This window comes from Indicator indicator, chromosome 5, assembly GCF_027791375.1.
Source record: "Indicator indicator isolate 239-I01 chromosome 5, UM_Iind_1.1, whole genome shotgun sequence".
In the NCBI taxonomy this organism is placed as follows: domain Eukaryota; kingdom Metazoa; phylum Chordata; class Aves; order Piciformes; family Indicatoridae; genus Indicator; species Indicator indicator.
The window spans coordinates 39,584,226-39,607,985 of NC_072014.1; the positions used below are offsets into that span (position 1 = coordinate 39,584,226).

Sequence of the window (23,760 nt, forward strand, 5' to 3'; positions counted from 1 at the left end):
GGAACCACCATGTTCTCATGAGTAGTCCATCAGTTTGGCACTCACTGCCTGGTTTCATGGTCCATAACAGCCACTTTATAATTTCCCTGATAAGCAACTGAAAGGGACCCAGACCACATCCTTCCCAAGACCTCCAGGCTTTGAGGTCAACCCTAAAAACCATTTTCACTCCTTCGTTTCTCAATGCCTGAGGCAGAGCTGTGCCCACAATCGATACAAGGCTGCCCAAAGCAAAAGGAAACACTTCCTTCTCTTCCCAAAATTACCCTGTGTCACCTCAAGACTGCTACACAATGCATCCACTCAGCCTTCAGAATCCCAGGGTCTAGCTCTAATCATGCTCCCTCTAGCATGACAGTGGGATACAAAGAATGGTCATAAATAAATTCATGTGCCCAATGACATTTTCCAGTCTCTGGACACCACCGGACATTGTTTTCAAGACACAAGAGCCCTTAAAACCAATTAAAAGTGTCCCTGCTACTTTTTGATTCCTTCTACCTCCTATCAGTCAGTTCCTGTATTGACTTTTCAGAAGATCTGACTTCAACAGCTGAAACATCCTGACCCATGCAGGAGCTCTCCAAGCATTGCCTCTTGAATCAAGGCATGGTAAGAGGTGGGGTTTGCCCTGTGCAGCTTTACAAGAGGTGAGAACAAGCCTCTTTCAAGCCAAGGGTCACCCAGCTTTCTGAGAGGCACCACTCCACCCCACAGCTGTGATTACTAAAGGGTTTTAAGGTTTTATTCTGCAGGGAAGGGATGGAACTCCAAGTGCAGCAAGAATACAAAACATGGAAGAAGTTCAGGGTAAAGAACTAGAGAATGGGTTAGATTAGAAAGGACCTTCAAAGGTCACCCAATCCAACCCCCCTGCACTCAGCAGACTGCAGAGAGTCCCAAACAACCTGACCTGCAATGGTTCCACAGATGAGGCATCTACCACCTCCCTGGCCAACCTGGCTCACAGTAAAGAATTCCTTCCTTCTCTCCAGTCTGAATCTCCCTCTTTCAGTTCAAACCATCACCCCTTGTCCTGGCACAATAGGCCCTGCTCAAAACTCTGTCCCCACCTTTCTGATCAGCCTCTTTAAGCACTGAAAGGCCACCAGAAGGTTGGGGGGTTGGCTGATACCTCTCAGGCTGTGCTGCCATCCAATGTGACCTGCACAGGCTGAGAGCTTGCTGCAGGCAAACCTCATCAAGTTTAATAAGGACAAGTGCAGGGTCCTGCATCTGGGGAGCAATAACAACAGCACCAGGACAGGTTAGAGGCTGCCCTGCTGGAAAGCAGCTCCACAGAGCAAGACCTTGGAGTGCTGGTGGACAGCAAGTTCTGCATGGAACAGCAATGTGCTCTGGTGGCCAAGAGAGCCAATGGGATCCTGGGGGGCATCAAGAAAGGTGTCCAGCAGGGCTGGGGAAGTTCTTCTGCCTCTCTACTCTGCCCTGCTGAGACCACAGCTGCAATCCTGTGTCCAGTTTGGGGCTCCCCAGGTCAAGAGAGACAGAGACCTGCTGGAGAGAATCCAACAGAGAGCCAGCAGGATGCTTAGGGGACTTGAGCATCTCCCCTGGGAAGAGAGCCTGAGAGCCCTGGGGCTGTTTAGTCTGGAGAAGAGAAGCCTGAGAGGGGATCTGATCAATGGCTCTCAATAGCTGAGGGGTGGGTGTCAAGGGGAGGGGGCCAGGCTCTTTTGGGTGGTTCACAGTGATCAGACAAGGACCAATGAGTTCAAACTTGACCAGAGAAGATTTCAGCTCACCATGAGGAGAAACTTCTTTGCAGTGAGGGTGACAGAGCCCTGGAGCAGGCTGCCCAGGGGGGTTGTGGAGTCTCCTTCTCTGGAGCCTTTCCAACCCCACCTGGATGCATTCCTGTGCAGACTACCCTAAGTGCTGCTGCTCTGGCAGGGGGCTTGGACCTGATGATCTCTGGAGGTCCCTTCCAACCTCTGTGATACTCTGATCCTGTGATACACTGTGTATCTTTTGGCATAAAAACAGAAGCAGGGAATCATTCAGGTTGGAAAAGGCAGCCCTGAGATCATCAAGTCCAAGCATTGACCCTACCCTACAAAGTTCACCCCTAAAGCACATTCCCAAGCACCACATCTAAAAAAGAAAATAACTAACTGAATACCTAAAGAAATAACAAAAGGGAAGAAATCTCTCTCTACCAACACCCCACAACTAAGAATTAGCCTTTTTTCAAAGCTCACTCTGCTAGGTGATGGGTTCACCAAGTCCTAGCAGGGCAAAGTTAAGTCTTGTGGCAATAAAGTATGCCAGCAAAGGCCTTTTCTTCCTGCCCTGCTAATTCCTAGTGAAATATTTTTTCTATACCTCTGAAATCTGGCTTTGAACTCCAGCAAACAATTCTTCCCCAGCAGCCAGCCAGCTATTTGTCAAATCATTAGGGCGTTGCTAAAGTCAACCTTGGGCAGGAAAGGGAGTAAAGTCTGCTCCAGCATTCTCTCAGGACCTTCACAATAGCTGAGGGCTTGCTCTAAGAGAAGGGATTCTGAAGCCTGGCAAGTAGGTGGAATGTATAAATCTTACCTCTCAAGAGTGTTTAGACAAAGCCATCAATCAACCTCCAAGTCACAACCGGCTGGCAGGAGGCAGGGAGGAAGGATACGTGGGGGGAAATGCATGCAAAGAGCCTCACAGTGGAAACAAAGGAACAACAAACACCACAACAACAACCACACAGCCACAGACTCAGGAGGGCTCAGGTTGGAAGGGCCTCAGAGATCATCTAGTTCCAACCCCACTGCCATGGGCAGGGACACCTGCTCCGAGGATGGTTACTGCCCTGTGAGGAGAGGCTGAGGGACCTGGGGCTGTGCAGTCTGGAGAGGAGAAGGCTGAGAGGGGATTTAATCAATGTTTATCAATAGCTGAGGGCTGGGGGTCAAGAGGGAGGGGACAGGCTCTGCTCACTTGCACCCTGGCATAGGACAGCAATGGATGTAAGCTGCAGCACAGGAGGTTCCACCTCAACATGAGGAGAAACTTCTTCAGTGTGAGGCTCACAGAGCACTGGAACAGGCTGCCCAGAGAGGTTGTGGAGTCTCCTTCTCTGGAGACTTTCCAGCCCCATCTGGATGTGTTCCTGTGTGACCTGTGCTGGATTCTATGGTCCTGCTCTGGCAGGGGGGGTGGACTGGATGATCTTCAGAGGTCCCTTCTAACATCCTGTGAGCCTGTGAAGATGGTGCAGTGGTGAGTCCATGCTCTGCCAAGCCAGAGGTGAAGATGTGTATGGTGTGAAGTCTCAGGAAGCATGGAAGTCTCAGGAGGTGTTACTGCCTGGAAGTCCTACCAGCCAATCACAGGCTGACAGGATGTCAGAGGTTGGAAGGGACCTCTGGAGATCCTTGAGTTCAACCCCCCTGCCAGAGCAGGACCATGGAATCCAGCACAGGTCACACAGGAACACACACAGATGGGGCTGGAAAGTCTCCAGACAATGAGACTCCACAACCCCCCTGGGGAGCCTGCTCCAGTGCTCTGTGACCCTCACAGAGAAGTTCCTCCTCATGTTCCTTCCAACAGCTGCTTACTCACCAGGGAGGAAAGACACAAAACTGCTGTGAGCCTCAACAGCAGATGCCCTGAATTCCAGTTTGATTTAGCACAGAACTCATGGTGCCTGGAGGCACTGGAGGTAGGCAATGACAGCCCTTCATCTCTGCCTCTAAAAAAACCACCAACCAACCAACCCACCCACCTCCAAACCTGCAGATTTTAGGTCAGTTAGCAAAATGGCCTTAACAAAAGGTATCACAGTGTATCAGAGGTTAGAAGGGACCCCAAGAGATCATCAGGTCCAACCCCCCTGCCAGAGCAGCATCACTTAGGGTAGTCTGCACAGGAATGCATCCAGCTGGGGTTGGAAAGGCTCCAGAGCAGGAGACTCCACAAGTATGGCTCTAAGCATCTTGCAGTGCCTGGGCTCTGGTGAGCACTGCCAAGGACAGCCTGGGCTCTGGTGAGCACTGCCAAGGGCAGCCTGGGCTCTGGTGAGCACTGCCAAGGGCAGCCTGGGCTCTGGTGAGCACTGCCAAGGACAGCCTGGGCTCTGGTGAGCACTGCCAAGGACAGCCTGGGCTCTGGTGAGCACTGCCAAGGACAGCCTGGGCTCTGATGAGCACTGCCAAGGACAGCCTGGGCTCTGGTGAGCACTGCCAAGGACTGCCTGGGCTCTGGTGAGCACTGCCAAGGACAGCCTGGGCTCTGGTGAGCACTGCCAAGGGCAGCCTGGGCTCTGGTGAGCACTGCCAAGGACTGCCTGGGCTCTGGTGAGCACTGCCAAGGACTGCCTGGGCTCTGGTGAGCACTGCCAAGGACTGCCTGGGCTCTGGTGAGCACTGCCAAGGACTGCCTGGGCTCTGGTGAGCACTGCCAAGGACTGCCTGGGCTCTGGTGAGCACTGCCAAGGACTGCCTGGGCTCTGGTGAGCACTGCCAAGGACAGCCTGGGCTCTGGTGAGCACTGCCAAGGACTGCCTGGGCTCTGGTGAGCACTGCCAAGGACAGCCTGGGCTCTGGTGAGCACTGCCAAGGACTGCCTGGGCTCTGGTGAGCACTGCCAAGGACAGCCTGGGCTCTGGTGAGCACTGCCAAGGGCAGCCTGGGCTCTGGTGAGCACTGCCAAGGACTGCCTGGGCTCTGGTGAGCACTGCCAAGGACAGCCTGGGCTCTGGTGAGCACTGCCAAGGACTGCCTGGGCTCTGGTGAGCACTGCCAAGGACAGCCTGGGCTCTGGTGAGCACTGCCAAGGACAGCCTGGGCTCTGGTGAGCACTGCCAAGGACTGCCTGGGCTCTGGTGAGCACTGCCAAGGACTGCCTGGGCTCTGGTGAGCACTGCCAAGGACTGCCTGGGCTCTGGTGAGCACTGCCAAGGACAGCCTGGGCTCTGGTGAGCACTGCCAAGGACAGCCTGGGCTCTGGTGAGCACTGCCAAGGACAGCCTGGGCTCTGGTGAGCACTGCCAAGGACAGCCTGGGCTCTGGTGAGCACTGCCAAGGACAGCCTGGGCTCTGGTGAGCACTGCCAAGGACTGCCTGGGCTCTGGTGAGCACTGCCAAGGACTGCCTGGGCTCTGGTGAGCACTGCCAAGGACAGCCTGGGCTCTGGTGAGCACTGCCAAGGACAGCCTGGGCTCTGGTGAGCACTGCCAAGGACTGCCTGGGCTCTGGTGAGCACTGCCAAGGACTGCCTGGGCTCTGGTGAGCACTGCCAAGGACAGCCTGGGCTCTGGTGAGCACTGCCAAGGACTGCCTGGGCTCTGGTGAGCACTGCCAAGGACAGCCTGGGCTCTGGTGAGCACTGCCAAGGACAGCCTGGGCTCTGGTGAGCACTGCCAAGGACAGCCTGGGCTCTGGTGAGCACTGCCAAGGACAGCCTGGGCTCTGGTGAGCACTGCCAAGGACAGCCTGGGCTCTGGTGAGCACTGCCAAGGACAGCCTGGGCTCTGGTGAGCACTGCCAAGGACAGCCTGGGCTCTGGTGAGCACTGCCAAGGACAGCCTGGGCTCTGGTGAGCAGTGCCAAGGACAGCCTGGGCTCTGGTGAGCAGTGCCAAGGACTGCCTGGGCTCTGGTGAGCACTGCCAAGGACTGCCTGGGCTCTGGTGAGCACTGCCAAGGACAGCCTGGGCTCTGGTGAGCACTGCCAAGGACAGCCTGGGCTCTGGTGAGCACTGCCAAGGACAGCCTGGGCTCTGGTGAGCACTGCCAAGGACAGCCTGGGCTCTGGTGAGCACTGCCAAGGACTGCCTGGGCTCTGATGAGCACTGCCAAGGACTGCCTGGGCTCTGGTGAGCACTGCCAAGGACAGCCTGGGCTCTGGTGAGCACTGCCAAGGACAGCCTGGGCTCTGGTGAGCACTGCCAAGGACAGCCTGGGCTCTGATGAGCACTGCCAAGGACAGCCTGGGCTCTGGTGAGCACTGCCAAGGACTGCCTGGGCTCTGGTGAGCACTGCCAAGGACAGCCTGGGCTCTGGTGAGCACTGCCAAGGACTGCCTGGGCTCTGGTGAGCACTGCCAAGGACTGCCTGGGCTCTGGTGAGCACTGCCAAGGACAGCCTGGGCTCTGGTGAGCACTGCCAAGGACTGCCTGGGCTCTGGTGAGCACTGCCAAGGACAGCCTGGGCTCTGGTGAGCACTGCCAAGGACAGCCTGGGCTCTGGTGAGCACTGCCAAGGACAGCCTGGGCTCTGGTGAGCACTGCCAAGGACAGCCTGGGCTCTGGTGAGCACTGCCAAGGACAGCCTGGGCTCTGGTGAGCACTGCCAAGGACAGCCTGGGCTCTGGTGAGCACTGCCAAGGACTGCCTGGGCTCTGGTGAGCACTGCCAAGGACAGCCTGGGCTCTGGTGAGCACTGCCAAGGACTGCCTGGGCTCTGGTGAGCACTGCCAAGGACTGCCTGGGCTCTGGTGAGCACTGCCAAGGACAGCCTGGGCTCTGGTGAGCACTGCCAAGGACAGCCTGGGCTCTGGTGAGCACTGCCAAGGACAGCCTGGGCTCTGGTGAGCACTGCCAAGGACTGCCTGGGCTCTGGTGAGCACTGCCAAGGACTGCCTGGGCTCTGGTGAGCACTGCCAAGGACTGCCTGGGCTCTGGTGAGCACTGCCAAGGACTGCCTGGGCTCTGGTGAGCACTGCCAAGGACTGCCTGGGCTCTGGTGAGCACTGCCAAGGACAGCCTGGGCTCTGGTGAGCACTGCCAAGGACTGCCTGGGCTCTGGTGAGCACTGCCAAGGACACCCTCAGCCCTACAGACTTGGGTCAGACAGCAAAGGGATGGATCCCTTCTGCACACCAAGCCTCTCATTTCCTCTACCTAGTGGAGCAGAACTCCTGCCTCACTTGACACCTCTTTCCTCTTGTCTAATCACACTGCAATTATTAACTGCTGCTGCTCCCCAGCAGAGGCAGTTCCAAGTTGGTGCAGATGAGCTGTAAATCTGCAGCTCTTCTGCCCTCCATGCCCTCCATTCACACTCTTAAACATCTCTTCTCACTTTTTCCACCCTAGACATACTTTGTCTCAGCCTAAATTCCTTTTCAGCCCTGGGTCTCCCACCTCTGCTAATCTCTGCCCATGTGAGGTTCAGGGCAATCAGGGTGGGAATTTTGTTTCTGAAGAAGATTGTTTCAGAGCTGGGATTGTTTCAACAAACCAGCTTGCAAAAAGAATCAACAGAGGCAGGTGGGACCTGGAAAAGAGCTTTAGGTATTCAGCATTCACACCCTCCCTCCACAAATCTCCCCACTGCTGCAGGGGGGTTGTGGCAGAGTCTGCTCAAAGCATTCTAACTACCAATAGGCTGAGTACCAAGGCTGTGCACAAACTATAAGGCTGCTTGATGTAGATCAAGAAGAGGAGTGGGGGGAAAAAAACCCAAACCAACCACAATCAGCATTTCCTCTGAACAGGATTGCAAATTTTTTTTTTTGGTATAAACTGGCAGAATTTACTGCTCCCCATTCCCTCTGGTCCACTGCCCTCTAAGAAGAGCACCCAGTGCTGTATTGCTACCTTTTTCCTCAAACAGAAATGAAGCCAAAGGATCAAATCTGGAATGTTGTAAAAGAAAGAGGCGAGCAAGTCCTCCTGCAGCTAACAGTGATGATGCTCTCATAAAGCCTAACACTTGATTATCCTTTTTTGGTTCTGATCTAACTCATAGATTCATAGAATGGGTTGGGTTGGAAGGGACCTTCAAGATCATCCAGTTCCAACCCCCTGCCATGGGCAGGGACACCTCCCACCAGCCCAGGTTGCTCAAGGCCTCATCCAACCTGGCCTTGAACACCTCCAGGGAAGAGGCATCCACAACATCCCTGGGCAACCTGTTCCAGTGTCTCACCACCTTCACTGTAAAGAATTTCTTCCTAATGTCCAGCCTAAATCTCCCCTCTCCCAGCTTCAATCCATTCCCTATCACTACAAGCCTTTGTCAAAAGTCCCTCCCCAGCTCTCCTGCAGCCCCCCTCAGACCTTGGAAGGCTGCTCTAAGAAACCCCTGGAGCCTTCTCCAGGCTGACCAGACCCAACTCCTCTACTATGTAAGAACAGGTCCTGTAAGACTACATCCCATACCCCAGTGAGTAACAATTACACTCAGTAGAATCACAGGAGCACAGGATGTCAGGGGTTGGAAGGGACCCAAATACACCATCGAGTCCAACCCCCCTGCCAGAGCAGGACTAGAATCTAGCTCAGGTCACACAGGAATGCATCCAGAGAGGGCTTGGAAGTCTCCAGATAAGAGACTCCACAACCTCTCTGGGCAGCCTGTTCCAGTGCTCTGTGAGCCTCACACTGAAGAAGTTCCTCCTCATGTTGTGGTGGAACCTCCTGTGCTGCAGCTTACATCCATTGCTGTCCTACCCCAGGGTGCAAGTGAGCAGAGCCTGTCCCCTCCCTCTTGACCCCCAGCCCTCAGATATTGATAAACATTGATTAAATCCCCTCTCAGTCTTCTCTTTTCCAGATGAAAAAGCCCCAGGGCTCTCAGCCTCTCCTCACAAGGCAGTGCTCCAGTCCCCTAACCATCCTCATAGCCCTCCAATGGACCCTCTCCAGCAGGTCCCTGTCCCTCCTAAACTGGGGAGCCCAAAACTCAACACAGTACTCAAGATGAGGTCTCAGCAGGGCAGAGCAGAAGGGGAGGAGAACCTGTGTTTTGCTAACACACACATTAAAGCAATACATTTATTAAAGCATTTTTGTGAAACCAAAATAACCTGATCTGAAATGTGATCATTGAGGCTCAGAGAATCAATTCCATGGCAGCTGAGAATGAAAGCTCATGATCAGAGAAAGCTGCTTATCAAAAAGCAACCCCCCAAAAAATATCTAGAAAGGCAGAACTGGGATTAAACCCAAGAGCCATTGATTAAGCAAAGGAGGTTATCAGCATGGAGCTGCCCAGGCAGAGTAGCTTCAGTGAGCTGCTGCTAATCACAACCACCCCAAGAATACTCCAAGCTGGGGGCAGAGTGGCTGCAGAGCTGCCCAGCAGAGAAAGACCTGGGGGTGTTGGTCAACAGCTGGCTGAAGATGAGCCAGCCTGTGGCCAAGAAGGCCAACAGCATCCTGGCCTGGATCCAAAGCAGTGGGACCAGGAGGACCAGGGAACTGGTTATCCCCCTGTACATCCTGTACTCAGCACTGGTGAGGCCACACCTTGAGTACTGGGTCCAGTTTTGAAGCCCTCACTCCAAGAAGGACATTGAGGGGCTGGAGCTGGCCCACAGAAAGGCAACAAAGCTGGAGAAGGGTCTGGACAATGAATCTTGTGAGGAGCAGGTAAAGGAACTGGGGTTGTTCAGCCTGGAGAAAAGGGGGATAAGGTTGAGGTTGTAGAGATCTGGCTCTCCACAACTCCCTGAAAGGAGATTGAAGCAAGGTGGCCTTGGTCTCTTCTCCAAAGGAACAAGGGAGAGAACAAGAGGAAATGACCCCAAGTTGAACTAAGGGAGGTTTAGGTTGGATATTGGAAGCAACTTCTTCACTTTGTGGCATTGAGTGCACCCTCAGCAAGTTTGCTGATGACACCAAGCTGTGTGGTGCAGCAGACAGGCTGGAGGGAAGGGATCCATCCAGAGGGACCTGGACAGGCTGCAGAGGTGGACACAAGCCAACCTCATGAGGTTCAACAAGACCAAGTGCAAGGTCCTGCAGCTGGGTCGAGGCAATCCCAAGCTCAAATCCAGGCTGGGCAGGGACTGGCTTGAGAGCAGCCCTGAAGAGAGGGACTTGGGGGTGCTGGGGGATGAGAAGCTCACCAGGAGCTGTCAGTGAGCACTTGCAGCCCAGAGAGCCAAGCAGAGCCTGGGCTGCATCAGGAGAAGTGTGGCCAGCAGGGCCAGGGAGGTGATTCTCCCCCTCTACACTGCTCTGGTGAGACCCCACCTGGAGTACTGCATCCAGTTCTGGAGCCTCTATTACAAGAGGGATCTGGACATGCTGGAAGGTGTCCAGAGAAGGGCCATGAGGATGAGCAGAGGGCTGGAGTTGCTCTCCTATGAGGACAGACTGAAAGAGTTGGGGCTGTTCAGTCTGGGGCTGTTCACCTCAGGCTCCGAGGTGACCTTCTTGTGGCCTTCCAGTATCTGAAGGGGGCTACAAGAAAGCTGGGGAGGGACTTTGTAGTCTATCAGGTAGTGACAGGACTGGGGGGAATGGAATAAAGCTGGAAGTGGGGAGATTCAGACTGGATGTGAGGAAGAAGTTCTTCCCCATGAGAGTGGTGAGAGCCTGGAATGGGTTGTCCAGGGAGGTGGTTGGGGCCCCATCCCTGGAGGTGTTTGCAGCCAGGCTGGATGAGGCTCTGGCCAGCCTGATCTAGTGTGAGGTGTCCCTGGGCATGGCAGGGGGGTTGGAACTGGATGATCCTTGAGGTCCCTTCCAACCCTGACTGATTCTGTGATTCTATGACTGGGATGGGTTCTCAGCCACCCTAGCAGGCTGCCCAGGTTGGTGGTCGAATCCCCATCCCTGGAGGTGTTTAAAAGATGCAGAGATGTGGTGCTGAGGGCCATGGTTGAGCTCCAGACTTGGTAGGGTTAGAGAATGGTTGGATTGGGTGATCTTAAAGGTCTTTTGCAACCCAAACAATTCTCTGATTCCCTGACAGTTCTTCTCCCCAGGTTAGCAGCCCAAGGCAGATGTGCTGCATTTCTGTTTCATAAGCCTTTAGCTCCCTTTCTGCAGATGAAGCTGAGCTCTGAATTAGTGCAATTTGCCACAACAGGTTTAGTCACATCAAGACAAAGCTGGGGCAGCATTTTTCACACACACACAAAAAAGGGATTAGATGACTGTTAACTACCTCCTGCATGTTTAGACTCTGAGAAGGGTAATCACCAGACTTCAGGGCATGATCTGCAGGGGTCAGGAAGATAATCTGACGCCCATCTTTCTGTTTTTGACATTGCCCAATTGGGTAGGTGCATAATAGAGGATATTAGGCTGGCCTGCAGGGTTGGTTATTCATCACTGCCACAGGCAGCTTTGCAGATCTGAGATGAGGAGAGCCAGGCTAACATGGCAACCTGCTCTCTCAAACACTGAAATGCTCCCCACAGCCCAGAGGTTGAACACTGCCCTGTATTTAAGACTCAAGTCAGAGCAAATCAGAGGGGGTTGGACTAGATGACCTTTGGAGGTCCCTTCCAGTGCAGATCATTCTCTGATTTCTGGGATAATCAAAGAGTTCACCACTAGATTTCACATGGAGACATTCTGGAAGGCTTTGCCATTGTACCAGGGGTTCTTGGTTTGTCACATCTAGTTCACAGAGTGATTCCAGACCTTGCAGAGCTATAGCACAGATATCACTCCAGAGAAATTATTTGCATGTGTTTTAAGTTCCAAAGACCTTTTGAATGAGTTTAAGCCAAAGTCACAGAATCCCAACATGGTAGGGGTTGAGGAGGACCTCTGGAGGTCATCCAGTCCAACCCCCCTGCTACACCAGGGGCACCCACAGCAGCTTGCCCAGCATCACAATGTCCAGGTGGCTTTGGAAGCTCTGCAGAGAAGGAGACTCCACAACCTCTCTGGGCAGCCTGCTCCAAGCCTCCAGCACCCTCACACTAAACAAGTTTCTCCTCCTGTTCAGATGGAACCTGCTGGATTCCAGTTTGTGCCCATTGCTCCTTGTCCTGTCACTGGGCACCACTGACAAAAGGCTGGCCACATCTTCTTGCCCCCTCCCTTTTAGCTATCAATCAGCACTGATAATGCTTAGAAATAATTGATAATATCTTGCATTTAAACCTAGGGCAAATAAGGATACAACTCAAGTATTGCTCCTACAAATGTCTATATAACCCAAATATTAGTCTATATAACCCAAGAGAGGCCTCAGGATTTCAGTTTCAGCTTCTCTACCATTTGGGAACACCAATGTAGCTTCCTTAGGCTACAGGGAAAGCAGAGACCTTTTTTCCTCTTGGAGCAAAGTGGGGCTCAGTCTCTTCTCCCAAGTAAAAAGCAACAGGACAAGAGAAAAAGGCCTCAAGTTGCTCCAGGGACACCACAAGGTCACTTGACTGATACAGGAATGAAAACAGTTCTCACAAACTGATTGAAATGGGAAGACATCTAAATTTCAAAGTCTGGAGTAAGTTCAATCATAGAATCAACCAGGTTGGAAGAGACCTCCAAGCTCATCCAGTCCAACCTATCACCCAGCCCTATCCAATCAACCAGACCATGGCACTAAGTGCCTCATCCAGGCTTCTCTTGAACACCTCCAGGGATGGTGACTCCACCACCTCCCTGGGCAGCACATCTCAATGTGCAATCTCTCTCTGTGAGGAACTTCCTCCTCACATCCAGCCTCTACCTCCCCTGGCACAGCTTGAGACTGTGTCCTCTTGTTCTGCTGCTGGTTGCCTGGGAGAAGAGACCAACCCCCACCTGGCTACACCCTCAGACATCTCAATTTTCACCTACTTCCTGCAAGCATCTCCCCCCATTCTGCTTATCAGCCCATACTCCTATCCTGGAAAAAAAAAAAAAAAAAAAGGATAAAGACTTCTTTCCATGAAGCTACCCAGCAGATCCATGCTGCAGGATAGAGTGGGCCTTGCTTAGGCTCGAGACCTGTTGTTGGGAACAACCTTTGCTCCAACCATCCTGGCAGAAGCAGCAATCTCCTCCCTCTTCAGATGGTCACCTCAGAGATGCTGGATCTGCCTGATCTGTAAGTCACAGAATGGCTCAGGTTGGAAAGGACCTCAGAGATCATCTACTCCAACCCTACTGCCATGGGCAGGGACAACTAGACTTGGCTGCTCGAGGCCTCATCCAACCTGGTATTGAACACCTCCAGGAAGGAGGCATCCACAGCCTCCCTGGGCAGCCCATCCCAGAGTCTCACCACCCTCAGACTGAAGAATTTCTTCCTCAGCTCCAGTCTAACCCTGCTCTCAGCATCAAACCCTTCCCACTTGTCCTGTCTCTAGACACCATTATGAAGAGTCCCTCTGCAGCCTTCCTGCAGGGTCCTTTCAGGTCTTGGAAAGCAGCTCTAAGGTCCCCCTGCAGTCTGCTCCTCTCCAGGCTTGAACAACCCCAGCACCCTCAGCCTGTCCTCATAGCAGAGCTGCTCCAGCCCTCAAATCATCTTGGTGGCCTCCTCTGGACTCCATCCAAGAGTTCTGTGTCCTTCTTATGATGGGGACACCAGAACTGGGCACAGTATTTGATGTCAGGTCTCACAAGAGCAAACTCTAATGACTTCAATAGTCTTAGTCTAATGACTGAATGCTTCAGGCAAGTTAAGTTACCTTAAACACTTCAGCAACAGGTTGTGGCCACCCAAAAGTCCACAACTCTCCAGTTAGAAGAGTGCTGAGGGCAGGATGGGGTTCAAGAAGCAGTGAACATGTCACAAGTGTAAACTTCAGCACACCTTTTCTGACTGCCAGTGAGGTCCCAGTCCACACAGCAGAATGACTTCCTCTAACCCACTGATTAATAAATGATGCTGCTGGAGCCTGATGTTTGATTTTTATCTCAGCATTTCAAAGAAGCAGGCAATTTTTTCTCACCATGCTTCTGAGAGATAGGATTTGTTATCAAACTTTTCACTGACTGAAAAAAAAAAAACAACGCCCTCACCCCCCAAAAAAAAAACAGATAAAGGAAACAGAATTCAGAATTAAATACTTTTTTTTTAGATTTTTAGATGCTCTGATAGTTGAGTTTAAAGCTGGACTACCCAACACGGAAAATAAAATTTCTGTGCCACGTTAGAGGGGTTACAGAAACTTTCTAGAGGAAACCTTCACCCTGGGCTTTCCCACCACCCTAACCTGACCAATCACCATGGTTAGACTGACACACAGAATCAGAGAATTGTCAGGGCTGGAAGGGACCTCCAGGATCATCCAGTTCCAATCCCCCTGCCATGGGCAGGGACACCTCACACTACAGCAGGTTGCTCACAGCCACATCCAACCTGGCTGCAAAAACCTCCAGGGATGAGGCTTCCACCACCTCCCTGGGCAACCTGTGCCAGTGTCTCACCACCCTCATGGGGAACAAATTTTCCTGACATCCAATCTGAATCTCCCCATTTCTAGTTTTGTTCCATTCCCCCCAGTCCTATCACTCCCTGACACCCTCAAAAGTCCCTCCCCAGCTTTCTTGTAGCCCCCTTCAGATACTGGAAGGCCACAAGAAGGTCTCCTGGGAGCCTTCTCTTCTCCAGACTGAACAACCCCAACTCTCTCAGTCTGTCCTCACAGCAGAGCAGCTCCAGCCCTCTGCTCCTCCTGGTGGCCCTTCTCTGGACACCTTCCAGCACCTCCAAATCCTTCTTGTAATAGGGGCTCCAGAACTGGACACAGTACTCCAGGTGGGGTCTCATCAGAGCTGAGCAGAGGGGGAGAATCCCCTCCCTTGACCTGCTGGCCACACTTCTCCTGATGCAGCCCAGGCTCTGGTTGGCTTTCTGGGCTGCAAGTGCTCACTGCTGGCTCCTGTTGAGCTTCTCATCCACCAGCACCCCCACGACTTTTTCTTCAGGGCTGCTCTCAAGCCAGTCCCTGCCCAGCCTATATCAGTGCTTGGGCTTGCCCCAACCCTGATGCAGACAGAGAAGCTCTATGTGCTTAAACTTCTTGGGGTGAAACTGGCACCCTTAAGAACAGCAGTGCTGTTTGTTTCTTTACAGCCTGATCAATTCTCAGAGCAATTCATGGAAAAGTCATCATTATTCCCTCTAATGAGATAAATAATCAGTAAAAAGAAAAGAAATTGCTTGTCTAGAACCATTCTGGAATGGGTTGCCCAGAGAGGTTGTGAACACCTCATCCCTGAAAGTGTTCAAGACCAGGTTGGATGAGTCCTTGAGCAATTTGGTCTAGTGGAAGGTGTCCCTGTCCACAGCTGGGGGTTTGGAACTGGATGATCTTTGTGGTCCCTTCCAACTCAAGCCATTCTATGATTCAGCAAGTCAGAATATAGCTGAAACCTCCCAACAAAAAGACTCACATTCCAATCCTTTACTGCCCCATCTCTAGAGCTGTGATACTAACAACAGGGTTTGTAAGTTGATTTCAAGCAGGTTTCACCCAACACCTTACATTTGTTTAAAGATCAAAGCAAACTCCAGACAAAAACCACCAAATGAAGGCCATTCTCCCCTAGCTTGGTTCCTTGCCCAAGCCTGTAGTTCACACCAGGTACATCAAAAAGCCCCAAGCTCCAGGCAAGAAATCCCCATCCAGTTTTGTTGGCATAGCTAAAACTGTGCTGTTTCAGCATGGAAATGGATCCTAACTCATGCCTCTGCGTGGGCACCACGTTCTGAGTGAGGAAAACAAGAACTCAGTTGTCCTGAGCCTTCATTTCAGTGCTTGGCACTCAGAATAACCAGCCCTGAAAATCAGATGTCTGCTGAAAGCACACACAAAGTCTAGAAGTCATCTCCTCCATAATGTGCTTTCTTTTTCATTTACTGCCCAGTTATCCTAGTAGCAAACTAGCAGATCAGATATGGGGAGGCTCTCCAAATGTTTGGCTAGGACTGAGAGAGTTGGGGTTGTTCAGTCTGGATTAGAGAAGGCTCCCAGGAGACCTTCTTGTGGCCTTCCAGTATCTGAAGGGGGCTACAAGAAAGCTGGGGAAGGACTTTTGAGGGTGTCAGGTAGTGATAGGACTGGGGGGAATGGAGCAAAACTAGAAATGGGGAGATTCAGATTGGATGTTAGGAAGAAATTCTTCCCCATGAGGGTGGTGAGACACTGGCACAGGTTGCCCAGGGAGGTGGTGGAAGCCTCATCCCTGGAGGTTTTTGCAGCCAGGTTGGATGTGGCTGTGAGCAACCTGCTGTGGTGTGAGGTGTCCCTGGCCATGGCAGGGGGGTTGGAACTGGCTGAGCCTTGAGGTCCCTTCCAACCCTGACAACTCTGTGATCCTAATTCATCACACACACAACTCAATCCTTCAGGAAAGCTGCAACCTGAAATTCCTTCTGAAGCTGGCTGGCATGGCACCACTCTGCAAACCTCTCCCCCACTCCCCAGCTGTTAGACATGCACCTCATCCAGGAATCCTTTGAGTCACACACATGAATAACTGAAGCATTCCTTTCCTTTGAATCTACTAAATCCAGCTACTGGAGATGAAGAAAAGAATATTGAGGAATTTGGACTTGAAAAAAGGGGAATTTTCTGAAGTATCAGAATTCAAACAGCAAAATTAGTTTTAGGCTGGAGGATTTGTCATAGATTCACAGAAGGGTTTGGGTTGGAAGGGACCTTCAAGCTCATCCAGTTCCAACCCCCCTGCCATGGGCCCCTAGGGACACCTCCCACCAGCCCAGGTTGCTCAAGGCCTCATCCAGCCTGGCTTTGAACACCTCCAGGGAGGAGACATTACCAACCTCCCTGGGCAACCTGTTCCAGTGTCTCACCACCCTCACTGGAAAGAATTTCTTCCTAATCTCCAGTCTCAATCTCCCCTCTTCCAGCTCAAAGCCCTTGTCCTTCCCTTTAAGCCTTTGTAAAAGTCCATCCCCAGCCTTCTTGTAGGCTTCCCTCAGGTACTGGAAGGCTGCTCTAGAGGTCTCCCTGGACCCCTCTATTCTCCAGACTGAACAGCCCCAACTCTCTCAGCCTGTCCCCATAGCAGAGGTGCTCCAGCCCTCAAATCATCTTGGTGGCCTCCTCCAGACTCTGCATGGCATGAATCAAGCCAGGAGTTAGCAAGGCACAGGGGTCTCTTCTACAGCCTTCCCAAGGGAAGAGGTGCCCATTCTTGTGAGGCATTCTTTCCCCTGCAGCACCTTGTACTTGCCAATTGCACACCTTCTCAACAAAGAGATTGTATCTGCCCTCACCTGGGCTATGTTCTCCCTCTTTTGAAGGTTGGACACGATGATCTGAAAGGTCTCTTCCAACCCACACAATTCTATGATTCCCTTCCTTCTGCCAGCTAAAGCATCCAGCACCTGGTGCCAGCCAGAGGGTGAAATCCATCAGAAGTCCTTCAAGGATCAACAGGCAGGATCCATCCTACATAAGCTGATTACAGGGTTTACTGGACTCCTGAAAGTTAACATCACACAGCCAGAACGCCAGATGTCCAGCCTTGGAGATAGGGCCCTGACAAAACCAGGCTAAGGCAAAAGGCCCTAAAGCTTATCTGCTCTGGAAGGGAAGGCACTGAGAGGATACAACTGGCTGGGAGCAGAACCCTGCAATTACCAGGCTGAGAAATGCTAATTGACTTTAGCAAGGCATTCTCTTTGGAGAAGGGGAGGCTGAGGTGAGACCTCACTGCTCTCTACAACTCCCTGGAGGTTGCAGTGAGGTGGGGGTTGGTCTCTTCTCCCTAGTAACAGGTGGTAAAATGAGATAAAATAGCCTGAAATTATGCTGGGGAGGTTTAGGTTGGAGATCAGCAACAATTTCTTTGCTGTAAGAGTGGTCAGGCATTGGAACAGGCTGCCCAGGGAGGTGGTGGAGTTAGTTGTAGACATGGCACTTTGGGACATGGTTTAATAGCTATAGTGGGGTTGGGTTGATGGTTGGACTTGATGATCTCAGAGGTCTTTTCCTAAACAAAACAATTCTGTGGTTCTAAGGCATGATGTGAAGAGGAAAAGACTCTCACCAGCAGCATTGGTGGTTAAGTTAATTGTGCATTGACTAGAAGAGTAAAAGTATTACCATGCAGGGACTGATGAATCACCCAGCCGTGCCTGCTGTAACAAAGAGGACAACTCCCTTCACCCATGCTCTGAAACATCCATCTACAATTAGCCCTGGAATTCACCTGCAGCACTGCACTGCTGATGGGTGGCTGAGGTACCGACCAGCACTGGCAATGCAAGGTAGATGCTCCAAAATGAGGACGTGCACTTTCAGCTTGGAATTCTCTTTCTCCAGGCTGGTGTACGCCTGCTCCAGCGCAGGGAAGGACTAAATTTACTCTTTGTTGTCATAAACCTTCCATTTTGTGTCCTTCCCTTAAAAGCTCACCTGAGGAGAGGCACAGCAGGGTGCTGCAATCAGGAGTTAGAGAGGAAGCTTGAAAGCTTTGAAGTTCTGGCTTCACAAGCAAGCTGAGAACCAGGGATCTCAGTAGTTCATATTTGACCATTTTTAAAGGAAAACATGTTCTGGAGGGAGGGAATCTTGAGTCATGACCTGAGCACCTGGGGTTAGCAGAGCTGTGTTTCTGAAGCAGGCTGCATCTCCGGCTCTGCGGTGCCCAGCTCTACCCCACGTCTCCCCTCTGTCAGACAGCAAATCACAGGAGCCTGTTTTCCTGAGATTGCCCTTAGGAATCAACCAGCTGAGTCTTGCAAACCAGTTCTATCTGCACCAACCACGCACGCTCCCCAACCCTGGGACTGCTTTTATGAACCCTATTACCTGAGCGCCCATCGGCCTTGCGCAGTGCCGAGCCCTGGGCACCGCACCAACGCCGCCAGCTCTCGTTCCAAGGACTTTACAGCCTTGTTCAACACAAAAATACACATTTCTGTAGAGGAAATATGCACAGACAGCCCACATCCATCCTCAGGAGAAACACCATGCATAGGGCCACACCACCTCAACCTGCCAGCGGGAGCCCAGCACCTGCTTGGGTACTTCAGGGTGGGAGGCTTGTCTTTCTCACTTGTATTTTTTTCACTTACTTGGATTATTTATTTGCATTTACTTCATTAGGTGCTGAAGGAGGCCTAAAAAAAAAAAAAAAAGCTGGAGGGACTTTTTGCAAGGGCTTGTTGTGAGAGGGCAGGGGGCAACAGCTTTAAGCTGTAAAAGGTGAGATTTAGACTGGAGATTGGGAAGAAATTCTTTCCAGTGAGGCACAGGCTGCCCAGGGAGGTTGTGGATGTCCCCTCCCTGAAGGTATCCAAGGCCAGGTTGGATGAGGCCTTGAGCAAGCTGGGCTGGTGGGAGGTGATCTTTAAGGTCCCTTCCAACCCAAACCCTTCCATGCGTTTAATGCTACTTTCTGTAGTAGCCTGGCCTAACAGCCAGAACTCAGAAGTACTGAGAAGAGCGAGAAGTTCTGTGGAAAAGGAATCACGGGGTTGTTTCTTTTCTTTTCTTTTTTACAGCTGTATCATCAAGAGCAATGCTGTAATCGCTGCAGTTTTACAACACGGCTATAAAACACGCTCCGCGTTTGGGATCCCAAGCACCTGACGCCGAACGCCCAGCGCTTCTCACAGCCTCAGTCCCAAGGGTCACACCTCAGCCTCCCTGCACCTGGACCTCGGGATATGCAGCCTCCGGTTCCCGCCAGGGCCGGGGGACGCCGAGCTCGGCACCCACCGAGGGGAGCCTGCAGCCCACCCGCCCTTCCCGTCTCTCACCCCCCCGAGAAGAGGCCCCGCAGCCCCACCGGCCCCTTCCCCTCCTCGCCGCGCTGCTGCCCGGCCCGGGGGTAACTCACCCTCTGCGCCTGCGGTCCCCCAGCGCTCGGCGGTGGCCGGTGCGGGACGCTGCTAGCTGCGCCCCTGCCTCGGCGGGCGGCGGGCGGTGCTGCCTGCCCGGCGGAGGTGGGGCCGGGGCGGGGAGCGGGAGGCTCAGACACCCCCGTTCCCGCCCCCCGGGCGGTGCCGCTGAGCCAGCGCGGAGGGGCTGGGGGGCTGGCGGCTCCGCGCCGCGGTACCGACGAGCAAGGCGGTGGCCGCGCCGGTCGTGGAAGGGGCTCCTGGGGAGAGCCCAGTCTCGGGGGCCTGAGACCCTCGGGGAACACCCGGCCGTGGTGACCCCCTTGTCCTTTAAACCGCCTTTAAATCAGGGGGCACGGGAGGTGTGTTACAGGGCGCTTGGCTCTGGCGGAGTTTGCAAACGGGGAGCTGGGTCGTAGAATCATAAAATCGTTTCGGTTAGAAAAGACCTTTAAGGTCAAGTCCAACCATTATCTAACGCTGGTGCTAAACCATGTTCCTCAGTACCACGTCTCTGCCTCTCCTAAACACCTGCAGGGATAGGGATTCAGCCAGCTCCCCGGGGAGCCTGTTGCAGGGTTTGAGAACCCTTCCAAGCGAAGAGGTTTCTTCTTAGTATCCAACCTAAACCTCCCCTGGAGCAACTTGAGGAGGCTGTTTCCTCGTCCTATCCCTTGTTCCTTTGGAGAAGATGCCACCCCCCACACACACACCTTGTTACAACCTTTCTGGCTGTGACTCAGCTTCACAGTGCTGAAGAGGTTGGGCACCTGTACTGAGGAGGCTGTAAATGACAAAGCACTGTTTGCAGCCAAAGGTAGAGGCAAACTGACAATTCAGGAGCTTGCAGGAGCAGGACCTTGCTGCCAGCATTATCTTGAGGAACTGACAGTAGCTGAAACCAACCCTGATCCACTGGGACTCTGCAGATGCCTCCTGGGCATCGAGATGGCCATCGAAACACCTCTGCCACAGGTCTGGCTGATGGGGAGACCCCACCTCGGGTACTGTAAGCACAGAAAGTATGACCACCAAAACTCCTGAAAGCCTCATTTTAGGGTAAATACAGTCCCATGGAGCTCAGCTGTGCTGCAAGATAAATGCGAAGCAATTCAATTTTATCTAAGAACTATTTTTATCAATAGCAACAGATCTGCAGTGACTTTTTTGAGGGAGGCAAACCCTTGTGCTTTGTTTTCCACCAAGCTCTTGTGTAAGCTGAATCTTGGAAATGGATACACCAATTTCTGTTGTTTTGATAGAGTTAATGAACTGACGCAATCCCACTTTCCAAAACCCAAATTGTAGGGACACACTTGCAAACAGCCTGCTCTGTAATTGAGCTCATCCTCCAGGCACAAGCTTTATCTGAGAGATCTTGAAGGGTTCTGACTCATGGAAAAAACTCTGTGGTGTGGCACCAAACAGCGTTTGCCTTCCTCTGCAGGGCTAGTGGGAAAATGCTTGGGACTCCCTGGTTGCTCTCCCCAGGAGAAACCATCTTAGAGGTCTTTTCCAACCTGAACAATTCTGTGATTCCATGAAAGCCTCTTCCTCCGTGACGGAGCCAAAGCTCTTCATCCCACAGGCAGCTGCTGCGGAAGTAGTGCTTCCTGTGCACCCAAAGCAGCATGATCAAAAGTTCATTCTCATCTAGGAATAGCTGACTCCAGATGCCAACAGACTGAATTTCTAAGCCTGGTAGGACAGTGGCCTGTCCTGCTAAACATGCTGGGTCGATCACCATGATTATTAGCACATCTACTTAATTAGTGCATCTAAACACTTAGTTGCTCAGTGGCATTTACTTAGCTCTTGGAAGCCTGTACTTCCACACTGACCATTGTCACCACCAGAAAAACACCAGCAGAGCCTGGCTACAATTGGCTTCCGATGCTTCTGGGTTCCTAGCAGGCCCCACAGGAAAGCAGCAGTCATGATGGAAACCCACATCATCCTCGTTAGAAATCTGCTCAGCTGCAGAACCAGACTGCTCCACTCCTACTGCAGTGCTGAAGTGCCAGAGTATTTTTTTCTACTCAGCAATGCTGAGTAGAAGAGTCATGATCTGACTGAGAAATGCTCAATGATAATCACTGAAAATAAGCTTTATAAAGCTCCTGGCTTCGGGGAGGAGGCAGGGATGCAGGAACTCTAGCTCCATTACACTGTGAGTGTAACACTGGTATAAAAACAGAAATGCATGCAGAGGGGAAGCGGAAGAGTCTCCCTGTCACCCTCCAGGCTATTGAGAAAGAGCAGGAAGAAGGAATATTTCCATGCCTAGGTAGCAGACAAGATACAATTATTAAACTGAAAACAAAGAATAATCCTGAGTGAGTCATCTGAGCCTTTTAATTCCTTTCTACGCATCCAGAGGCAGAGCTAAACTCCAGACAGCGGCCTCGGGCATGGCCTCCAGCAGGCTGCCACCAAAGGGGTCCCTCCTAGGTGACCTGGGCAGGGTGCTCCATGCCAGAGCTGCCGTAGATACGTGTCACACAACAGGCACACCACAAAGTTTAGTTCAGGTTTATTTTGGGTTGTTTTTTTTTTTCCACTGTAACGGTTTTCAAATGATACATCATGCAGTCTGCCAGTGTATCCATCCGCCTCTCAGAAAACTCCAGAAGGAAGATAAAAGACTTTATCTCCACAGGATAGGGGAAGGAGGGTTTGGGTCTGCTATCAAGAGTTTAATACATTTCAGCATCGTTCGATGCAATGGCAAAAAATTTCCCCTTGTTACCAGCAAAACGCGTCCAACGATTTATTAAGTAGGTTGGTTTGCTTTTGGTTTTTTTGTTCCTAAATTGAACACTACTGTAAAGATACATAGAGCCCAGAGAGTACACATCTGCAGTACACGTTACACACTTTACAAACTAGACAGGTATAAATCTACAGAATGCCTCAACCCCCCGTGGCTCTCCCACAACAGGAAGTGTTGCCATGGCCAAGCTGGTGAGAGCGAGCGAGGAGCCGGTGGAGCGGTGGTTCCATCCCGCACAGCGGATGTTCTCCAGTGCACCTGGCAGTTCCGACAGGCACGGTGAAGACAAAAGTCAAAGCAAGGGTGGACTGAGATTATCCTGACAGTATTTTTTGTTCCAGTCCCAGCTGAGATGTACCTCACTTGTGAGATGAGGTTGTTCTTCCATAAGGGAAATGGGAGTAGACCTTTTCCTTTGAGGCGTGCATCACCATTTGTGTTCAACACCCACTTACCAAGCTTAAAAGTCTTATCAGAATTTCATACAAATTGCATCTTAATCCATCAGGCTTTATAAAATGACATTCAGAAGTTACTCATATAAGGTAAAGTAGTGGAGTACTTTTTTTGTGTGTGACTTGATTTTTAGCCTTCAGTATCGTTACAGTGTGAGAGCTGAAATCCCCCTCCCACACTGACACTAACCAGGCTAGCTCAGTCTGCTCGAACTTTGTGAGAAGAAAAATTAAAGACAGTCTTAAAACCATCACAAGTATATCCAGGATAATCCAACTCTCACCCTTGTTGAGTTAAATACAAACTTAAAAATGCATCAGCTGAGATCTTTCCAGGTTTAAAACTTCCCTTGCTTTTGAGAAAACAAAGTGGATGAAACGTGAACTCAAGGACAAACACAAGATATTTGAACATATCCTTAAGAGAAGCTTAAGAGAGCAGGAAATATTCCTTTTCATTCCTAGCAGAAAGAACAATATGTACTTCAGCTCCATCTGAAGAATGTTTCCCATTTGTGACTGGTATTTCCACCAACACTTGTCCCACACATGACATCTCAGATGGGAAATTTCATTTGCTTTTACAAATCACAACTTTTCAAGTCAGCCTAGAATAAATACAACACAGCATTCATAGAGCAAAGAAAGACAGTGGCAAGAGGTGGGAATAGCAGAGGACAGGGTTAGATCTTTGCGGAGCAGATGTGTGGGGTTCCATTGTTAGGTATAAAACGCGTGAGACTTAAAAATGGTACAAAAGTTGAATATACAATATGCAATACAAACTGAAGTTGCCTAATTGAACTAGGCTTACAAACCAAGAATCTACATAGAAGCAGAGTAAGTTCAACTGACAACCATCTCCAATCGAGCGAATCTCTTCTGTAGTTTGAGAGCTTCAGCCTGAGGCATCTTTGTCAGCATTTCAGGTTTAGAAAGTCGTCCACAGCCTTGATAGCAAAGTTAACTTGGAGCCCCTTGTATTATTTCAGCTAGATGAACTGACTGGCTGATCAGCACTAGCACAATTAAGAGATGTCAAAGCTAACTTATTACTCAAGCTGAAGAGAGCTGTCTAA

The 23,760-nt window shown here is 51.5% G+C and overlaps 1 protein-coding gene across 1 annotated transcript in view; it reads right to left on the reverse strand.

Annotated features, from left to right (window-relative positions):
- Nucleotides 1-21,409, reverse strand: part of LOC128967227 (serine/arginine repetitive matrix protein 2-like) — a 61,375-nt gene extending 39,966 nt beyond the window's left edge. The window contains exons 1-3 of the mRNA XM_054381272.1: nucleotides 21,295-21,409; nucleotides 19,453-19,792; nucleotides 18,420-18,528 (exon numbers count right to left, since the gene is read on the reverse strand). Coding sequence (XP_054237247.1) covers nucleotides 18,420-18,528; nucleotides 19,453-19,792; nucleotides 21,295-21,409 — 564 coding nt within the window. The remainder of the gene's footprint in view (nucleotides 1-18,419; nucleotides 18,529-19,452; nucleotides 19,793-21,294) is intronic.
- Between the last annotated feature and the right edge of the window lie 2,351 nt (nucleotides 21,410-23,760).